This window comes from Malania oleifera, chromosome 7 (assembly GCF_029873635.1).
Source record: "Malania oleifera isolate guangnan ecotype guangnan chromosome 7, ASM2987363v1, whole genome shotgun sequence".
Lineage (NCBI taxonomy): Eukaryota > Viridiplantae > Streptophyta > Magnoliopsida > Santalales > Ximeniaceae > Malania > Malania oleifera.
Genome location: NC_080423.1, coordinates 5,770,257 through 5,786,524, shown reverse-complemented (window position 1 = coordinate 5,786,524; position 16,268 = coordinate 5,770,257). Strand labels below are relative to the sequence as shown.

Genomic DNA, 16,268 nt, shown 5'->3' with positions numbered 1-16,268 from the left:
ATTGGGAGCAATTGTGAGAGATTCGTATTCCTTAGAATTTTTGTGGTGATAATGGTTAACATGCTTGCATTTGTTTTAGTAATTATAGTAAAAAAAAATTATTCGAAAATTTAATTTTAATTTTGATTACTCATATGATGTTAATAGTGTGAATAATAACAAATGCTTTAAAATGTTAATGAGAAACAACATAAACTCCCCTTACGTTTTAACCTAAAACCACTAAGTCACTCTGTGATTTTATTATGATCATTAACGCTCCATTAGAATTTTAAAATAATGAAAAATTATAGCATCGCTAACTCATATTTACTCAAATGTGTTGAAGCACTAAAATGTCTCATGTAATTAATCAACGCAAGAAATAGATGAGAGTAATAAGGATCTTCTAATCACATGGGTGGAGGGATTAAGGACTGATCCAAGGGCTAAGGGTGTTATCCGTTGCCCTCAAACTCTATTTTTTTTAATTAATATTAATATATTTTATTAATTTTTATTAGTATTATATTGTTATTCCCCTACTGTATTTATGTTCATGAAATAATTATTGAGAATATACACTAAAATAAATATCCCAAATTTTTATTCTAATTTTATATCTAATGTATTCAGTAATTAATGTATATAGTATTTTCATAAGCCTTGAGGAGCATACCTTGACTATATTTAATAATAATGGGGACTATAGTAAACAATTTATTGTTATCCGGAGGTTAAAAGAAAACGAGTACTATCGTTTAAGGGTATTTTTGTCCATTAAAATAGCATTTTCATCCAATATATTGATCTCATAAAAAAAAAAAAAAAAACTAATAGTGTTATAGCTTTTCACAATTTTGAAAACCAGAGGGATTTAGCGTTTACGATAAAACTACTGGGTGGTTTAGTAATTGTTGGTCAGACCACAAGAAGGATTCATGCAATTTTTCCAACTTCAATAGAACAAAAATTTAAAATTTAAGTAGCTGCCCTCCTAATGAAATATCCCCACTCTATCACTACTGTTCCGGACCGGAATTAGACCTACTCTCGTTCATAAAATCGATATTCCAGAGCAGGATTAAAACGTGTTAAGCGACCATTTTTTAGTGTATGCTAGTCGTTTTAAATTGAGTTTCAAGTTTTGATAAAAACCATTTTAGCACAAGTCTATATTTTGACGTATGAAATAACTATTCAATTGGATTAATTAAGTATTTGATTCAATAATTATCATACCATTTATTGTCAATTTCACAAGATCAATGCTTGCAAAAATTGTCACTGCATTTGAGACCATTCAATCCCAATTTGATGTGCTGGCAAAAAGCTACCAAATGGAGCTCTATGGTATTTTCTACTTTACTCTTTCTCAAAGCTAAGCCATATTTCTAACCTAAATCATCATAGATCATATAATTTCAAATCCTACATGGAAGTAGTTTAAAGTTAAATTCAAGAAAAGAATTCATTCAATGCCATACAAAATAGTTCAGCATTCAATGTTTTGTATTGGCCAACTCATACGATTTTAAGCATAGATAGATTTAGAAAATAATTAATGAAAAGAGTAATCTTTTGATTAGAAATGAATGGTATCATCATATCACTTTCTTAGGTTTACTGGTAACATTAAATAACAATTAATAAAACCAATTAATGTCAAGATTGCTTTGAAAGTGCTTCTATAGAAAAATAATTTCGTCTTGATATTAAAATGCTTTTTCATCAGAGTCATAAAATCTTGCTTAAATAAATTTATTTGGCATGCGTAGATCAGCAACATATCTAAATTAGAGAAAGTGACAAAATCTATTCCCTTGGGAGACCTTAATGGTTTAAGTCTATGACATTCATATTAAGGCTATGTTTGGTTTGTGGAATGCGTATTTTCCAGAATATATTAGTTTAAGTACGTCAGTTACAATTAGTTATATAAGAAATTATGTTGTTACTATAAAGCAAATAACAATGTCAAACATTTTATGCGTCCATAATAAGGAATATGTAAGGAATAGCTATTCTCAAACATCATTATAGAGATGTCTATTTTTTTCTTATTACATGTTAAATGAAATAGTTAGAAACACGAAAGAAATAACTTTAGTCTTGAGTCCAAAAATTTAAACCATATTTCATCTTAATCCAATGAATAGCTACCCAGTCGAGCCAAATGAATCGTAAACTTTTAAATTCAAATTTTAGAAAGAGATGAGAAAAACTTTTGGGGTGGAAAATGCATCGATGCTAAAACCAATTCAATGGGGGATACCTTATTGCTGGCATTTTTATGTTAGCTAGCTCCAGCAAATAGAGCATTTTTCGCTGGTAGCTTGTGGCAGTTCTGCACAACCTACCTGGGCTGTCAATTTGCAGATAAGGGAGACTGTAGAAGCTAAGAACATAAAGAAGCTTAGACGAAGTAATCAGACTTGAACAGATCAATCTTTTGAAGGCATAGACATTTTCCTGAGGTCATGTTTGAATGCATCAAAGCAAAGAAAGAGAGAAATATACCCAAAGATTCAGTCACAACTCACAACAGGAGGAGGTCTGCTCTAATAGAATTTTGGAAAACCAAAGCCAAAGGCCTAACATTGAAATTTTCTCATTTATGGGAAAAGGACTCCAAACATTCATGAAGAGGAATGCCAAATTGTCAATGGATGATTAGTGGGGTTGACCGCAACCGAAATTGTGCTTTTTATTTAGATAAATTATGTTACAAGATGACTTTTCTCTTTTCTTCTTTTACTTTTTAAAAGCCTATGAAAAGAAATAAACAGTATATTGGATGGCATGGAGCATAGCGAAAAATTAATCTACAACTCAAAATCTGGATAGAACATCGTAACTTCAGACCAAAACTACACAAACAAAAGGGAAAAAATAAAAAATAAAACCAGGGCAAGGACTTATTCCATAGATGGTTCCTTTTTGTGGAAACTACCCCTCCTTATAAGATTTCCAAATCTTCGCAGTAAAGCCACCTTTTTTCTTTGTGAGTTTCGATCATTCTCCATATCATCAGCATAAGTCCCACTCAGATGATCATAGTCGTCTGAATTGATTGTTTCTCCATCATCTGTGAATGTAGAAGAGGACCCTTTTCGGTGATGGGTTTCTGATTTCGGTGACTCTACCGTATCAAATATTGAGCCCTTGAGTGCATCAGCCTTCTTAGGGTCCTCATTAACATCCTTGTTTCTATTTGGAACTCTAAGGTCCTTAAGATCAAAACTGAAAGCTTTGTTCAGTTTCTTGTCACCTTTATGCACCTTAAGCGCCGGATTGTGCATTCTGAATATCCCTCCAAACTCTTCGTTATTAGTCCTCAACTCTCTTGCTGAGGATGTAGAAAGCAACCGCTTCAACTCTTTAACATTCTCAAGAGCTGCAGCTTCATTGATTCTAAGGCTCTCATTATGCCGGGTAAGAATATCTAAAGCATTGTCCTTTTCAGCTAAACAATCCTTGAGCTGAGAATTTTCAGCCGTAGCAATCCCTGCGGCTTCTTTTGCAGCAGTAGCCTCATTCAAGGCCTGTTTCAATATATCCCTCAATTTGTGATTCTCCTCTCTCGATGACATAGTCTTATTCTCAGAGGCTTTTATTGATTCGAGCAGTCTATTGTACTCCTGTTGCGCAGCAGTCCTTTCCTCTTCAGCTCTTTTTATGCAACTGACGAACCCAATCTCTTTCTCATTCCATGCCAAAAGCGACTCCTCTGCTTCTACTCTGAGTCTCTCAACAGTATTTTTTAACCGCTCAGATTCTGTATTTGTTTCATTCAAGAGTTCTTGATACTTACCCTCACTGCTATTTAGCAAAACCTTTGATTGATCAGCCTCCCCTTTGGCATGCTCTAGTTCCACCTGGGCAATGCTAAGTTTCTCCTTCACCTGGTTAGCTTCCATTGCAACCTCTTTGAGTGCTAATGCCAGATCATCCATGGCCTTGTTGCTCTTCTCTTCTGCCTCAATAGCAGATCTCAACTCATTTTTAAGAAAACCCATCTCCTCAAGTAAACTTTGGGCCTTCAAAGAGGCAAGTTTCTCACCTTCTTGGGCATGAGTGAGATTTTCTTTTGTCAATTGAAGCTCAGATCTTAGACTTTCTAATGCTTCTTTCACGGAATTCACACTATGGGATGCATTAGGACTTCTGCTACTTTGCTCACCCTCCAACCTTTCCAGTTTCTCATGAAGTGAAGTAATTTCAAGCTTGGATTCTTCAAGCGCAATCTTGGTTTCCTCAAGTTGCTTTGTTTGTGTGACAAATGAATTGAACATTTTTGCTTCTGATTCCTTTCCTTTCCCTATTTCAACTTCTAGTTCTCGAATTCTCTTCTTATATTCAGACAATAAACCCACTGTGCAAGTCTCTGAGGATTTTGCATCGTTCGACTCCTCTTTTAGCTTATCCGATGAGGCATCTTTGTCTGATAATTTCAGCCCCAATTGTCTAGCCTTTTCAAGTTCAAGTTTTAGAGATTCGATATTCTTTTCCTTGATCCTCAATTCTTGACTTGCATCAGAGAGTGATTTCTTCACCGCATTGAGCTCCATATATATTTCTCCAGCCTTACGTGAAGGTAATGCTTCACTAAGCGTCATGTTGGCTTCGTCAGCCACCTTTTTCATCTCTCTAAGCTCATCGAGTGCCCGATCTCTCTCTTCCTCCGTTGCACTCAGTCGTTCTTTGGCCGCCTTCAACTCTTCCTGAAGGTGATCCATGCGCTGCTCCATCTTTGATGCTTCCACAATCCCTTTCTGCATCAAATTACAAAAAACCTATCATCATAATGTCAAACGCATAAGAATAATTTGATCCATCCCCAATCAAAGACAGAATTTCACAAAAATGTGAATACCTCAGGCAGTTTTGCAGCTTTTGAGGGCTTACCCCTGATAGATTTAGATAAAATAAATCTATATTTTGATGCAGAGATAGAATTTTTCACAACATCAGGAGACCCAGATCCACATCCCGCTAGAAGTCTGAATATTCAATACCAAATACATGAAAGTAACGGTTTTAGAAAAGTCGCAGAAAGCAAAGGAAACGCTTATTACCAAACAGATGAAATTAACGGTGTAGAAAGTCACAGAAGCAAAGAAAGCGCGAAATAAGCACAACCCGTCGAAGCAAAAACGATGAAAAATGAAAAAAACAAAAAATACAAACTTACGATTCAAATGAAAAAGAACAAAAAAACAAAAACTAAGACCCTAATGCAAATATATATAATGGATTCATAACAAGCACCTGGGTTTGGAAGGTAGCATCTTGAACCGACAATTCTCCATCTGTATATCGTCTATATTTAGGGGGGGGTGGGGAGAGAGAGAGAGAGACGTGCTGCTGACCCCTACTGGTTGTGAAGAAAAAGCGAATTTGGCGGCTTCCTGCAAAGGCTCAGTTATTTTGCGCAACGGCAAACCAGAGAGAGAGAGAGAGAGAGAGAGAGAGAGAGAGGGTTTTTAAAATGTTTTGCGGGACCTGGTTTGGCTGACAGACATTTGAAAGTTTCTGAAGTATCAAATTGGCCCAATGTATCTTGTGTATTGACGGAAACGCCCCTGAGTCCTGACTTTCTTCAATTGTCTCTGTCTGCATGTTATGTTTTGACCCTAGGAATATGGAATGTTCCATCGCCCATTATGGGCCTGTGCTTTCATTGGGCTTTGGCCCAATAAACTTTGGGACTGGAATTTTTTTCCGTCTACTCTCCAATTTCCATATACAGGTCTCCCCTTCCTTGGGTTCAATTCAGCAGCTACAGAAAGGAAAAAGGAACTCCTCAGACTCTGTCTATGCTCCCAATAAGCTGGAGAATGGCTTTCAATGAAAACGCATCGTACGTGCATCATAAATCAGTGAGAAATTATATTATCATGTAGCATTCAAATTATAACATTTAACCAGTTTTGGGCATACCTTGAATCTTGATTGCCTTGAGCCATTGGGTGGCCATTAAAAAAAAATCACAGGAAAGAAACAAATCCAACAGGGTCCCTGTGGAGCAATGGCCGCATGCTTATTTCAGATAACGTGCCCTTTCGAGAACTGACAAGCCCCATCTGCAGTAGAGTTCTGGGTTGCTACGTCCCTTCGAACCTATTCCTCACTCTGGCACCCAGAAAAGATTTTAACCAGCATTATCTAAGTCCATGCTAACCATTCACAAAAGCAAAATAAAATTCCCAAATTATTCTCTAAAATCATCAATAATATCAACCTTTTGCATGGTCCATAAGCACGCACAAATGCAGCCCGATACATACCTAATATTTTCCTTTAAAATCGTAATATATCACTTGCATGATTACATCATATGCTCATTAATGGGCGCCTCAGGTCTTTAATTTTCTTACAATTTTCCACAAGATGCCAGTCTCAGCCACTCAAAAAGCATTGCACGAAAGGCTTTTCTTCTTTAAGCAATTTTGGCCCAGTTCAATAGCTATACGCATCAAGTATCTAACCGATATAGTCACTTGGCAAGGAAGGCCTTTCTATTTTTCCCTTCTGCCCAATATTGCTTTTGTTCAGTTGAATTAAGACTTCCAAATCTTCTTCAATTGAAGTTTTTTCTTCCTTCCATAATAATTCACACACCGGCATAAAAAGAAGTACTTCAACCATAGCAGCTCCATGCTGAAACAATTTTTGCAATATCATTGATGTTCTTCATCTGTAAATTCATCCACTTAAGCTCCAAATAAATGCGGACAATATCTGGGTGAGAAACATCTCCTCCAAGGAAACAGTGCACTTTATTTTCAATCTCTGTCCAGCTATATGCAGGTTGCTTTTTAACTCCTTGTTCTTTCATCAAACCCCTAACTCTTGTAACTTCCTTCCACATGCCAGCAGCAGCATATAGATTAGATAAAATAACATATACCCCGGAACTCTGAGGCTCCAATTCCACTATTTTCCTAGCAGCAATTTCTGCAAATCCCACATTTTGATAAGCCCGAGAAGCTGACAAAAGAGCACCCCAGACTGCAGAGTCTGCCTCAAATGGCATCTCTTCGATTATCTTGTACGCTTTCTCCAATTTGCCTGCTCGACTTAGTATATCAACAATGCAAGCATAGTGCTCAGACCCAGGTACAATTCCATAATTCCTAACCATCGAGTCAAACAACTTTAAGCTCTCATCCACCCTCCCGACATGACCACAAACTGATAATATACTAAGAAATGTTATTCCATCCGGCTCAAAGCCACCCAATCCCATCTGGTTGAAAAAACTAAGTGCTTTGTCATAAAGCCCATGCTGTGCAAATGCAGCAATTATGGTGTTCCACGAAACTATGTCTGGACTCTCAATTTGTCCAAAAGCTAACTCAGAATCAAGGATGCCACCACATTTGCTGTACATAGTAATCAAAGCATTGCATACAGAAACAACTGATTCAAGCCCATTCTTAAGCACAAGCACATGAATCTGTCTTCCTTCTTTTAGTGATGTAAGACAAGAACAGGCAGTAAGTACAGAAACAAGGGTCAAGTGATCAGGCTGCATTCCAATCCTAAGCATTTGTAACTGTAACTTCAGTGCTTCATCACCAATCCCGTTATTCGTATAACCTGAAAAATATGCAAAACATCCTTTTTTTGTAACACTGGATAACATGAACACTTTAAAAAAGAAAGAAGCCTGATAGGATCAGCATCAATAAGCAGTCTGCTGTACCACACAGTATATGCATCTATAACCATTACAGTCTTCTCAATCAACATCTGTATTCAATTTATAACAACAAAGCATATAGGGATACATTACAAGGCTTATTATCGCAACAAGATTCCCAAATTTTCAATATCTCGGGAAAAATGCATTGAACAGTATAGTTAAAGGTGACCATCATGCAACTTAAAAATATTTTCTACAACCACATAATTGTTGTTTGCAAACACTTGCCGGGAGACCAACAGTTTTAACTTTAAACCAGTCACCAAATCAGGTGGCATTTTTAACCAGCCACTCAGACTATAAATGATTGTAACAGTATGACTTGATTTGGCTCACACATAAGTTAAGCATAGTTCACCTTAAGGAAAAGCCTATAACAAAAACTGTGTTTGGGAGTATGGATTTCAAACCTTAGATTTGGATTTTGGTGAATTTAGGCAAATTTTAATACAATTTTATATTACATCATCCAAATCTAATAAAATTCCAAATCCAAGGTCTCTCAAAACATAGGGTGAAAGCTTTTCAAAACTACAATTGAACATGCTTCAAGTCCAAGCTCATAACTGATTGCAAAATGACCCATGTGAAGCATGAATGCAGGAAAAGACTTCAACTCTACAACTTTAGCTCAGTTTTTAAAATGTGAAGTCTAAGAATGAGCCAAAAAGGTCTGAGTTTATCCAAAAAATAGAAAATTTCCATGGTGCATACAATATCCAAATTTGCAGAAACGATAATTTTCAAAGCAAGAGCAAATACTTAAAAATGTTCAGATTCTTATGTACCTACACTAAGATTGAAAAGTAGGACATTATTAGTGACTGACCCACATAGAGATAAGTGGGAGCAGGTGCCCCCACTAAAAGGTTGAAAACAAAAAGGAGTTTTTGGTAAATTAAGGGGCTAACTCCACTGAAAATACAACTTTTCCTCCACTCTTAAAGAGCCTGTGACCCAGGTTAGCTTCTTGGGTTCGATTCCTGCTGCTTTGAGCAAATCTCGATTTACCCCCTGCAGGGCCTTGGGGTGGGTTCTGTGGAGAGAGGGATTAGTCTTGGCTGTGATGCATCCCAGGGTAATCTGGTAGATGCCGGCTGAGGACATCCGACGTAATAGAAAAAAAAAAAAAATAGATGCTAGGAGAGACTCAGGACCTTTAAGTAAAATTTTATATATATATATATATATATATATATATATAGAGAGAGAGAGAGAGAGAGAGAGAGAGAGAGAGAGAGAGAGGGAAATGTATGTGTGTGTGTGTGTGTGTGTTTGTGACAAATGAATAAACAATAGTAAATAACATGCTAGGAAGTTTTTCTTTCGACTTTTTTTGGTTAATGAAATAATTATTACTAGTGTTAAATGTGAATGTGCATTTAATTACTTGCTTTGGGACATATAAAAAATATTTTTTTTTATTTATATATTTATTTTCCTGCATTAAAGAAATTTTCTAAGCCTCCCACTGAACATTAAAACCTGCCATTACATGCTGTGATAAATGAACCCACAGCTAAAACATTTATCCTGATTGTCATTCACCTGAGACAGCTCCTTAGCAGACTGTAAAGTTGACTGCCATGGTCACCAAAGAAGTCTCATTCATTGCCAGTTATCACACTATGATCACAAACCACGATTACCCTCAACCATTTGAGGAAATCCCATAACAGGTTTGTTACAAACAATGATTCTAGCAGCATAAACTGTGATTCACAGAGGTACCATGATCTCGAACAAGATCAGGGAAAATATATCTATATCGGAGCAACTTTCACACTTCCCAGTGACCTAACTATCCTAGTCCAACATTCAAAATGCACCACACCAGACATACAGGTTCATTTTTCTACCCTGGAGTGCTACAGTACTAAAGCAAACAATAATTTTAACAACAATAGTTGGAACAAAAGGATGGACTTGCATCATATAGTGAAAAATTAAAGTAAATTTTATGAAAAATCTCACATAGGTTGGTTACAGACTGAAATGCAACCCAAGTAGACTATATTCATGAAAATTTGCCCTGCATCTAACATCCTAGTTCAGCCTATTGCAAGTATAAATATAACATGAAAGCTTGGATTCCATCTTTTACTAATTCAGCAGTTAGTATTCATACTGAAAATTCAAGAGTTTCTACCACAGTTAAGCAAATTATACCCGTTATCATTGCATTCCAAGCAACGCGATCTCGATATTGAATTTCTTCAAATAAAATTCTTGCTTCTTCCATCTTCCCCTCCTTACAATACCCCGTAATCATAGCTGTCATTGCAGTAACATGATTATCCGGCATCTGATCAAACAGCTCTTTAGCTTCATCAAACATCCCATTCTCCACATGTCCACTTATCATCACAGTCCAAGAGACGGCATTCTTTCGCGGCATGCGGTCAAACAAAGCTCTTGCTCGCACAATCTCCCCTTTCCTAACGTATCCATCCACCATTGCCGTATAAGAAATGACATTCCTCCGCGGCATCTCATCAAACAGTCTACAAGCTTCCTCAACCCAACCACAGCGAACAAACCCAGAAATCATTGCATTCCAGGAGGCCGTATTTCTCACGGGCATCATCAGAAAATACTCGCGCGCCTCATCAATCCGCTCATTCTCCACACACCCAGCAATCATCGAGTTCCAGGACACCACATTCCTCTCGGGCATCGACCAAAACAACTTCTTGGATTCTTCAATACACCCATTTTGCCAATACCCAGTTATAATGGCGTTCCATGAAACGACATCTCGTTCGGACATATTGTCGAACAGTTGGCGGGCGGCCTCCATCTTCCCAGCGCGAGACAGGGACCCAATTTCGACATTGCAAGCATAGACATTTTGGGTGGAGAAAAGTTTCGAAGACAGAGGAAGGAAACCGCGGGAAAGGCGGCGGCAAGGGAAAATGGGAAACATGAACAGCGGATAATTCGAACACAGGATAACAGAAAAATCAAATTAGGCGGCTGGCAGAAACAGAGGGAGATCATATGGGAGGCCAACGACAAAGGTTTTTCAGGGACAACGGATTACTACCAGATTTTGACTTTTGTTCATTGGAAACAACTATGTCCCATGATCGACCGACTTCCCACTACCTCACAAGTCAGAACTACAACGGATTACCGAACCAATAATTCAAGCACGGTTTATTTATGATTGTTGAAATTTAATCTCTAATTAAAAAACAAATGACTTTGTAAATTCATCGCATGTCAAGGTTGATTCCACATGGGAAATGTACCAAGTCAGTCAAATCAGCTTAATCATGAGAAGTCATTGGAGCTTAAAGTTCAGTTATTTTTAATCTTTTCAATTTTAAATTTGTAACTCATAGGCAAAATTTATGGCACTTTATCAAGCCAGCTGTGCATCAATTTGCCTTTAAATAATTTGTAAATGATATGCATTGAGATCATGAAAATACAATTTCAAGCAATTTCCTTATTCTAAATTCTACACGGTACCAGTCGACTAACGTCTTGTTGGGGGAATAATAAACCTAGAGCAACAATCGCACATGGAAAAAAATAAACAAGCACATCCACACAGGAACACCGGATTTACGTGGTTCGATCCAAACTGACCTACATTCACGGGAGCACACACCACTGCACTATAAACTGGGAGAAACAATACAAGGAGGAGCCACTGCTCAACTCTCTCTCACCACAACTCTCTGCTCTCTGCACTCTCTCTACACTTCTCTCTGCACTCTAAGCACACTGCAATACAATACTCACACAGCTCACAGCTCCATACACTCACAGCCACAGCACAATGCATCACAGCTCTCTCACATATATATATACACAAGGGGGAGCTAAATTCAAAGGTGGTGGGTGCAGATTTCAACAAAATCTGTAGAGTAGGTGGAGGGCTGCTGGTCTTCATTTCAACATGGGCTGCATGGGGAGGTGTTGCTGCCGACGGTTCCACACTAGAATTCCTAACAATCTCCCACTTGGAGACGGAGGCAGCATCTCAACCAATGTATAGACGAATGACGTGCTTATGTCTGTCTTCAAGCATGAAGACCAACTGAAGTTGAGCACAACTTCAGTTTCTCTCTAGTCACCACCTTCCTGTCCGCTAGATTTTTGCGGACTAATCTAATAGCTTTCATCTTCACAACTGGTGTAAAAATGCCAATGTAGTCAATCCTTTTCTTCTGCTCAAAGCCTTTGACTACCAACTGAGGCTTGTACCTTCTAGAGCCGTCATGCTCCTCTTCAATTCTGTACAGCCACTTATTGTGAAGGCCTTTGGGCAATTTCCACGTTCTGTTAGAGGTGAGGGACTTCATCTCGTCCTTCATTGCAAGCTCTCACTTGCTCGCATCTCCTGCCTAACATGCTTCATCACAGCATTCAGGCTCTCCTCCATCTGTAAGAAGTAAACAATCTATATACCTTCCGTCTAGTATATGAGGTCGAGTAGATCTCCTAAGCTCCGGTGCTGGAGTAGGAGATGGTGGTGCGACGATCTGCTCCACTGGTTCCCTGAGGATTCTCGGCATTCTGCTGTTGTGTCCCGACACACTTTTTTGGGGCACGGGTGTTTATCTGGAAACTGACCCTATTTTGTTTCCTGACTATGCAATCCTCACACATGTCAATCTGCACTGACTGTAGACCACTCAATTTTTCCTTTGAGTGCATCACCCTGAGTTCCTTCTCGCTCATGTGACCAAGTCGTTGGTGCCAAATGTTGTTGTCGTCATTTCCTGCAACAACTGAAATCGACATGGAGGCATTGGAGGTTAGAAAAAGTGTTCCACTTTTCTTACCTCGCGCAGTCGTTAGTACACCCTTTGAAACTTTCCATTCATCGCCAATGAATTTCGTCGTGTATCCCTCATCTTCCAGCTGACCAACTGAGTTCAAATTCTTTCTCAGGTCTGGAATATATCTAACATCCTTCAGCTTCCATACTGACCCGTTCATTTTGATCTTCACAACTCCCTTGCCGATTACGTCGTAAGGTTTATTGTTGCCAAGGTACACCTTACCGAAATCACCAGGTGTGTACTCCTCTAGGCAATCTTTGCAGCATGTGGCATGATATGAGGCTCCAAAGTCTAAAACCCAAGACTCCTGTTTGCTCTCCAAAGAGCAGATCAAAATTTCATCATTCTCGGAAGCAATATTTGCTTCTGTCTTCGCCTCAAATTCCTTTCTCGAACCTTTACACTAGTTTCTGAAATGTCCGGTCTTTCCACAGTTCTAGCACTCAACATTCTTTGTGCCCTGGGAACCTCTGGGATCTCTGGATTTGGACCGCCTGGTCCTAGATCTACCACGATTATTAGATCGTCCATGCCCGCTTCCCTTTCCTCGGCTTTCCACATTCAAAGCTGAACTTGAAGTGGAGTCATTGTTTGACTGCATTCTGATCTCCTCGATCAAAATCATGCTGATAACCTCGTCGTATTTCAGCTTCGATTTTCCTGCAGAGCTACTAATCGCAGTTACAATACCTTCCAACTCTCAGGCAGCTGACTGAGAATTAATAGGGCACGGATCTCACTGTCAAAGGTAATCCCGACCGAAGCGAGTTGATCCGACAACTCGTTGAAATTATTTAAGTGCCTGTTGAGACTCTCACCTGCAGACATGCTCATTGTAAATAGTCTTTTCATGATATGTACCTTGTTCGCGGCTGATGGCTGCTCGTACATGTTAGATAGCGCATCCATAAGGGCCTTGGTGGTTGTCAAGTGCTTGATGTTGAAGGCAACAGACTTTGCCAACGTCATCCTTATGGCTCCGAGGGCTTTTCGGTCAAGCAACTCCCACTCACTTTCCTTCATAGATTTCGACTTCTCCATCAGTGGTAAGTGCAACTCCTTACCAAACAAGAAGTCTTCGATCTGCATTTTCCAGAAACCGAAGTTCGTGTCGTCAAACATCTCGATGTGAGAGCTCTTTTGGTTCGACATCTCGATTCACCAATTTAGAGATGGAATTAGCTCAATTGAATAGCATGGTTGGATCCAGAACGGTCGAAAACCCTAGAAATGGCTTAAGTCGCTCAAAAAATGGACCTGAAATGGCTTCGAAAAGCCTAGTCAAACTTTTGGTCAACGCTGGTCAACTCTAGTCAACTTTAACGGAATATTCCACTAACTGACAGAATATTCTCTGATGCCGTTACTGTGCCATCTACTGACGTGGCACGTGGGGGCCCACTGCTGAAGTGGCACTAGGGCCCACTTGATGACGTGGGGTGGGTCCGGGGCTAACGTGGCGGCTAACTCTACCGCTGACGTGCGCGATGACATGTCACCATCCCCTGTTGACATGGTGCTGACACAGCACACTGACGGGGCGGGTCTCTAGCTGACGCAGTGCTGACGTTAGCGTCTTCAACCTCCGAAAAGCTCGCCGGACTTTCTCCGGCGCGTGGGCGCGCGTGAGGATTTCTCTCGATCAGGTGCCGGCGCGTGACGGTGCATGGCAGGGTGGAATTTACGCCGGTTGCGCGTGTGAGCGCGTGCGGCTTTGTCTAAGCTCTGTTTGAGCTCCGGTTACCTTCGTTGACTTCATCTTGGCGAGGAGAGTTTGATGGCAGCCTCAAAATCAAAATTTGAGCTACTAGACAGAGGCTCAAAATCCAGAATTTATCTCGATCTGGCGATTTTACTCTGACCAAAGCTCTGATACCAATTGTTGATGAATAATAAACCTGGAGCAACAATCGCACACGGAGAAAAATAAACAAGCACATCCACACAGGAACACCGGATTTACGTGGTTCGGTCCAAACTAACCTACATCCACGGGAGCACACACCACTACACTATAAACTGGGAGAAACAATACAAGGAGGAGCCACTGCTCAACTCTCTCTCACCACAACTCTCTGCTCTCTGCACTTCTCTCTACACTCTAAGCACACTACAATACAATACTCACACAGCTCACAACTCCATACACTCACACCCACGACACAATGCATCACAGCTCTCTCACATATATATATACACAAAGGGGAGCTAAATTCAAAGGTAGTGGCTACAGATTTCAATAAAATCTACAGAGTAGGTGGAGGGCTGCTGGCTGCTGGTCTTCATTTCAACATAGGCTGCATGGGGAGGTGCTGCTGCCAACAGTTCCACACCAGAATTCCTAACACGTCTAAGATGGCTTCTTCCAATTCTTCAAATTCTGCTACTCTTCCCGTCTTTATCACCTCGCCTCCTACCAATATCCATAAATTAACTAAAGCCAACTACACTACATTGAAAGCTCAAATTATCGCTTATCTTCTTGGCCTTGATTTATTTGGTTATGATGATGGAACCATTCCTAAACCTCCTGCCACTCTTCCCTGCACTGCCTCCACTAGTGACTCTATTTCCCCTTCTCCTAATCGTGCACATGCTCAGTGGATTCGTCAGGATGCTCTCATCCTGAGCGCTATTATGTCCACACTAAACGAGCCTATTGTGGCTCAGATTGCCTCTCAACATACCTCCTATGATGTTTGGCATGCCCTTGAACAAACCTTTGCTTCTAAATCTAAAGCTCGTGTTGTCCATCTTCACTCTCAACTTTCTAATATACACAAAGGTTCTCAAACAGCCACTGATTATTTCTTCAATGTAAAGAAGATCACTAATGAATTGGATATTGCAAGCCAAACCTTGTTATGTGATGATGTGATCACATATGTTCTTGCTGGACTTGGCCATGACTATGACTCATTGGTCACAATTGTTATTGCCAAATAGGACTCAGTCACTCTAGAGGAGCTTTATTCCTTGTTGTTGTTAACAATTGAGTCTCGGATTGCCGCCAATAATTCAGTCTCTCTTATTGTCAATGGATCTGCTAATGTGTCTACTCGCCAGCAAACTACTTTCGCACCTCAAGCTCGTGGAGGCTTTCGAGGGCGGGGACATGGTAACTATCGTGGATCTAGTTTTAGTAACTCCACCTCTTATCATGCTGGTTGAGGATAGTTTAATCGGGGGCCCATTCATTGTCAAGTTTGTGACAAACTAGGACACACTACCAAGAAGTGTTATCCTAAAGGAAATTCTTCCGATACAAAATATTATTCAAGCTTCCCTTGTTAGGTTTAACTTGTGCTAATTTTCATCTAGATATTTCTTGATCTATATCAATATTTGACCCTATGAAGTGTTCAGATGGATGAAGTGTTCGAATCTTTTCTCCGAGGTACAACGAAGCTTTTTTCTCCCTTTCATTTCTCTTTCAAAGAAGGTACTGAACTCTTGTGAGTACTATACTTTCTCTTATGTCCCTTCTATATTCTATTTCCCTTTAAGCTTGTTCTACATCTTCAACATTGCAATACACCTCAACCTTTTTTTAACAACTTTAAAAGGTTGTCAAGAAGTTAGGCTACGATCGACAACTACTCCTTGTTCCAAGTATAGTACTTTTAATGCCTTAAAGTTGAAAAATTTGAGGTTCTCTCTCAAAGATTCTCCTAACTCCTAGTGTTCTATAAGTTATACCAGCATTGTGATTCAGTAGTAGGCATCTAGACCTCTATGATTAGTAATTCTTTCACAACCTTGTTTAGAAAACGGGTTTT

The 16,268-nt window shown here is 39.4% G+C and overlaps 2 protein-coding genes across 3 annotated transcripts; both read right to left on the bottom strand.

Annotated features, from left to right (window-relative positions):
• Nucleotides 1-2,751: 2,751 nt before the first annotated feature.
• LOC131159573 (putative WEB family protein At1g65010, chloroplastic) lies at nt 2,752-6,694 on the bottom strand. 2 transcript variants are annotated; one of them, XM_058114593.1, is made up of 5 exons: nt 5,923-6,602; nt 5,485-5,761; nt 5,251-5,390; nt 4,856-4,982; nt 2,752-4,754 (listed from the first exon to the last, which is right to left on the bottom strand). In XM_058114593.1, exons 2-5 carry the CDS (start codon nt 5,635-5,637, stop codon nt 2,898-2,900), a joined length of 2,277 nt encoding a protein of 758 aa, XP_057970576.1. In that variant the 5' UTR covers nt 5,638-5,761; nt 5,923-6,602; the 3' UTR covers nt 2,752-2,897. The 2 variants fall into 2 exon arrangements, with proteins under 2 accessions (XP_057970576.1, XP_057970577.1); XM_058114594.1 differs by having other exon boundaries at nt 5,251-5,761; nt 5,923-6,694.
• Nucleotides 6,253-10,970, bottom strand: LOC131159574 (pentatricopeptide repeat-containing protein At4g02750-like). Its single transcript, XM_058114595.1, has 2 exons — nt 9,860-10,970; nt 6,253-7,584 (listed from the first exon to the last, which is right to left on the bottom strand). Exons 1-2 carry the CDS (start codon nt 10,614-10,616, stop codon nt 6,623-6,625), a joined length of 1,719 nt encoding a protein of 572 aa, XP_057970578.1. The 5' UTR covers nt 10,617-10,970; the 3' UTR covers nt 6,253-6,622.
• Nucleotides 10,971-16,268: the final 5,298 nt, after the last annotated feature.

Bases quoted from the DNA above. Each gene is read 5' to 3' on its own strand.
- LOC131159573 (XM_058114593.1), bottom strand. From the start codon at position 5,637: ATGGAACATTCCATATTCCTAGGGTCAAAACATAACATGCAGACAGAG. The intron at 4,983-5,250 runs GTGCTTGTTATG...TTGAATATTCAG, and splicing joins ATGCTACCTTCCAAACCCAG to ACTTCTAGCGGGATGTGGAT. The intron at 4,755-4,855 runs GTATTCACATTT...AATTTGATGCAG, and splicing joins AAGCTGCAAAACTGCCTGAG to AAAGGGATTGTGGAAGCATC.
- LOC131159574 (XM_058114595.1), bottom strand. From the start codon at position 10,616: ATGTTTCCCATTTTCCCTTGCCGCCGCCTTTCCCGCGGTTTCCTTCCT. The intron at 7,585-9,859 runs GTATAATTTGCT...CATATTTTTCAG, and splicing joins TTGGAATGCAATGATAACGG to GTTATACGAATAACGGGATT.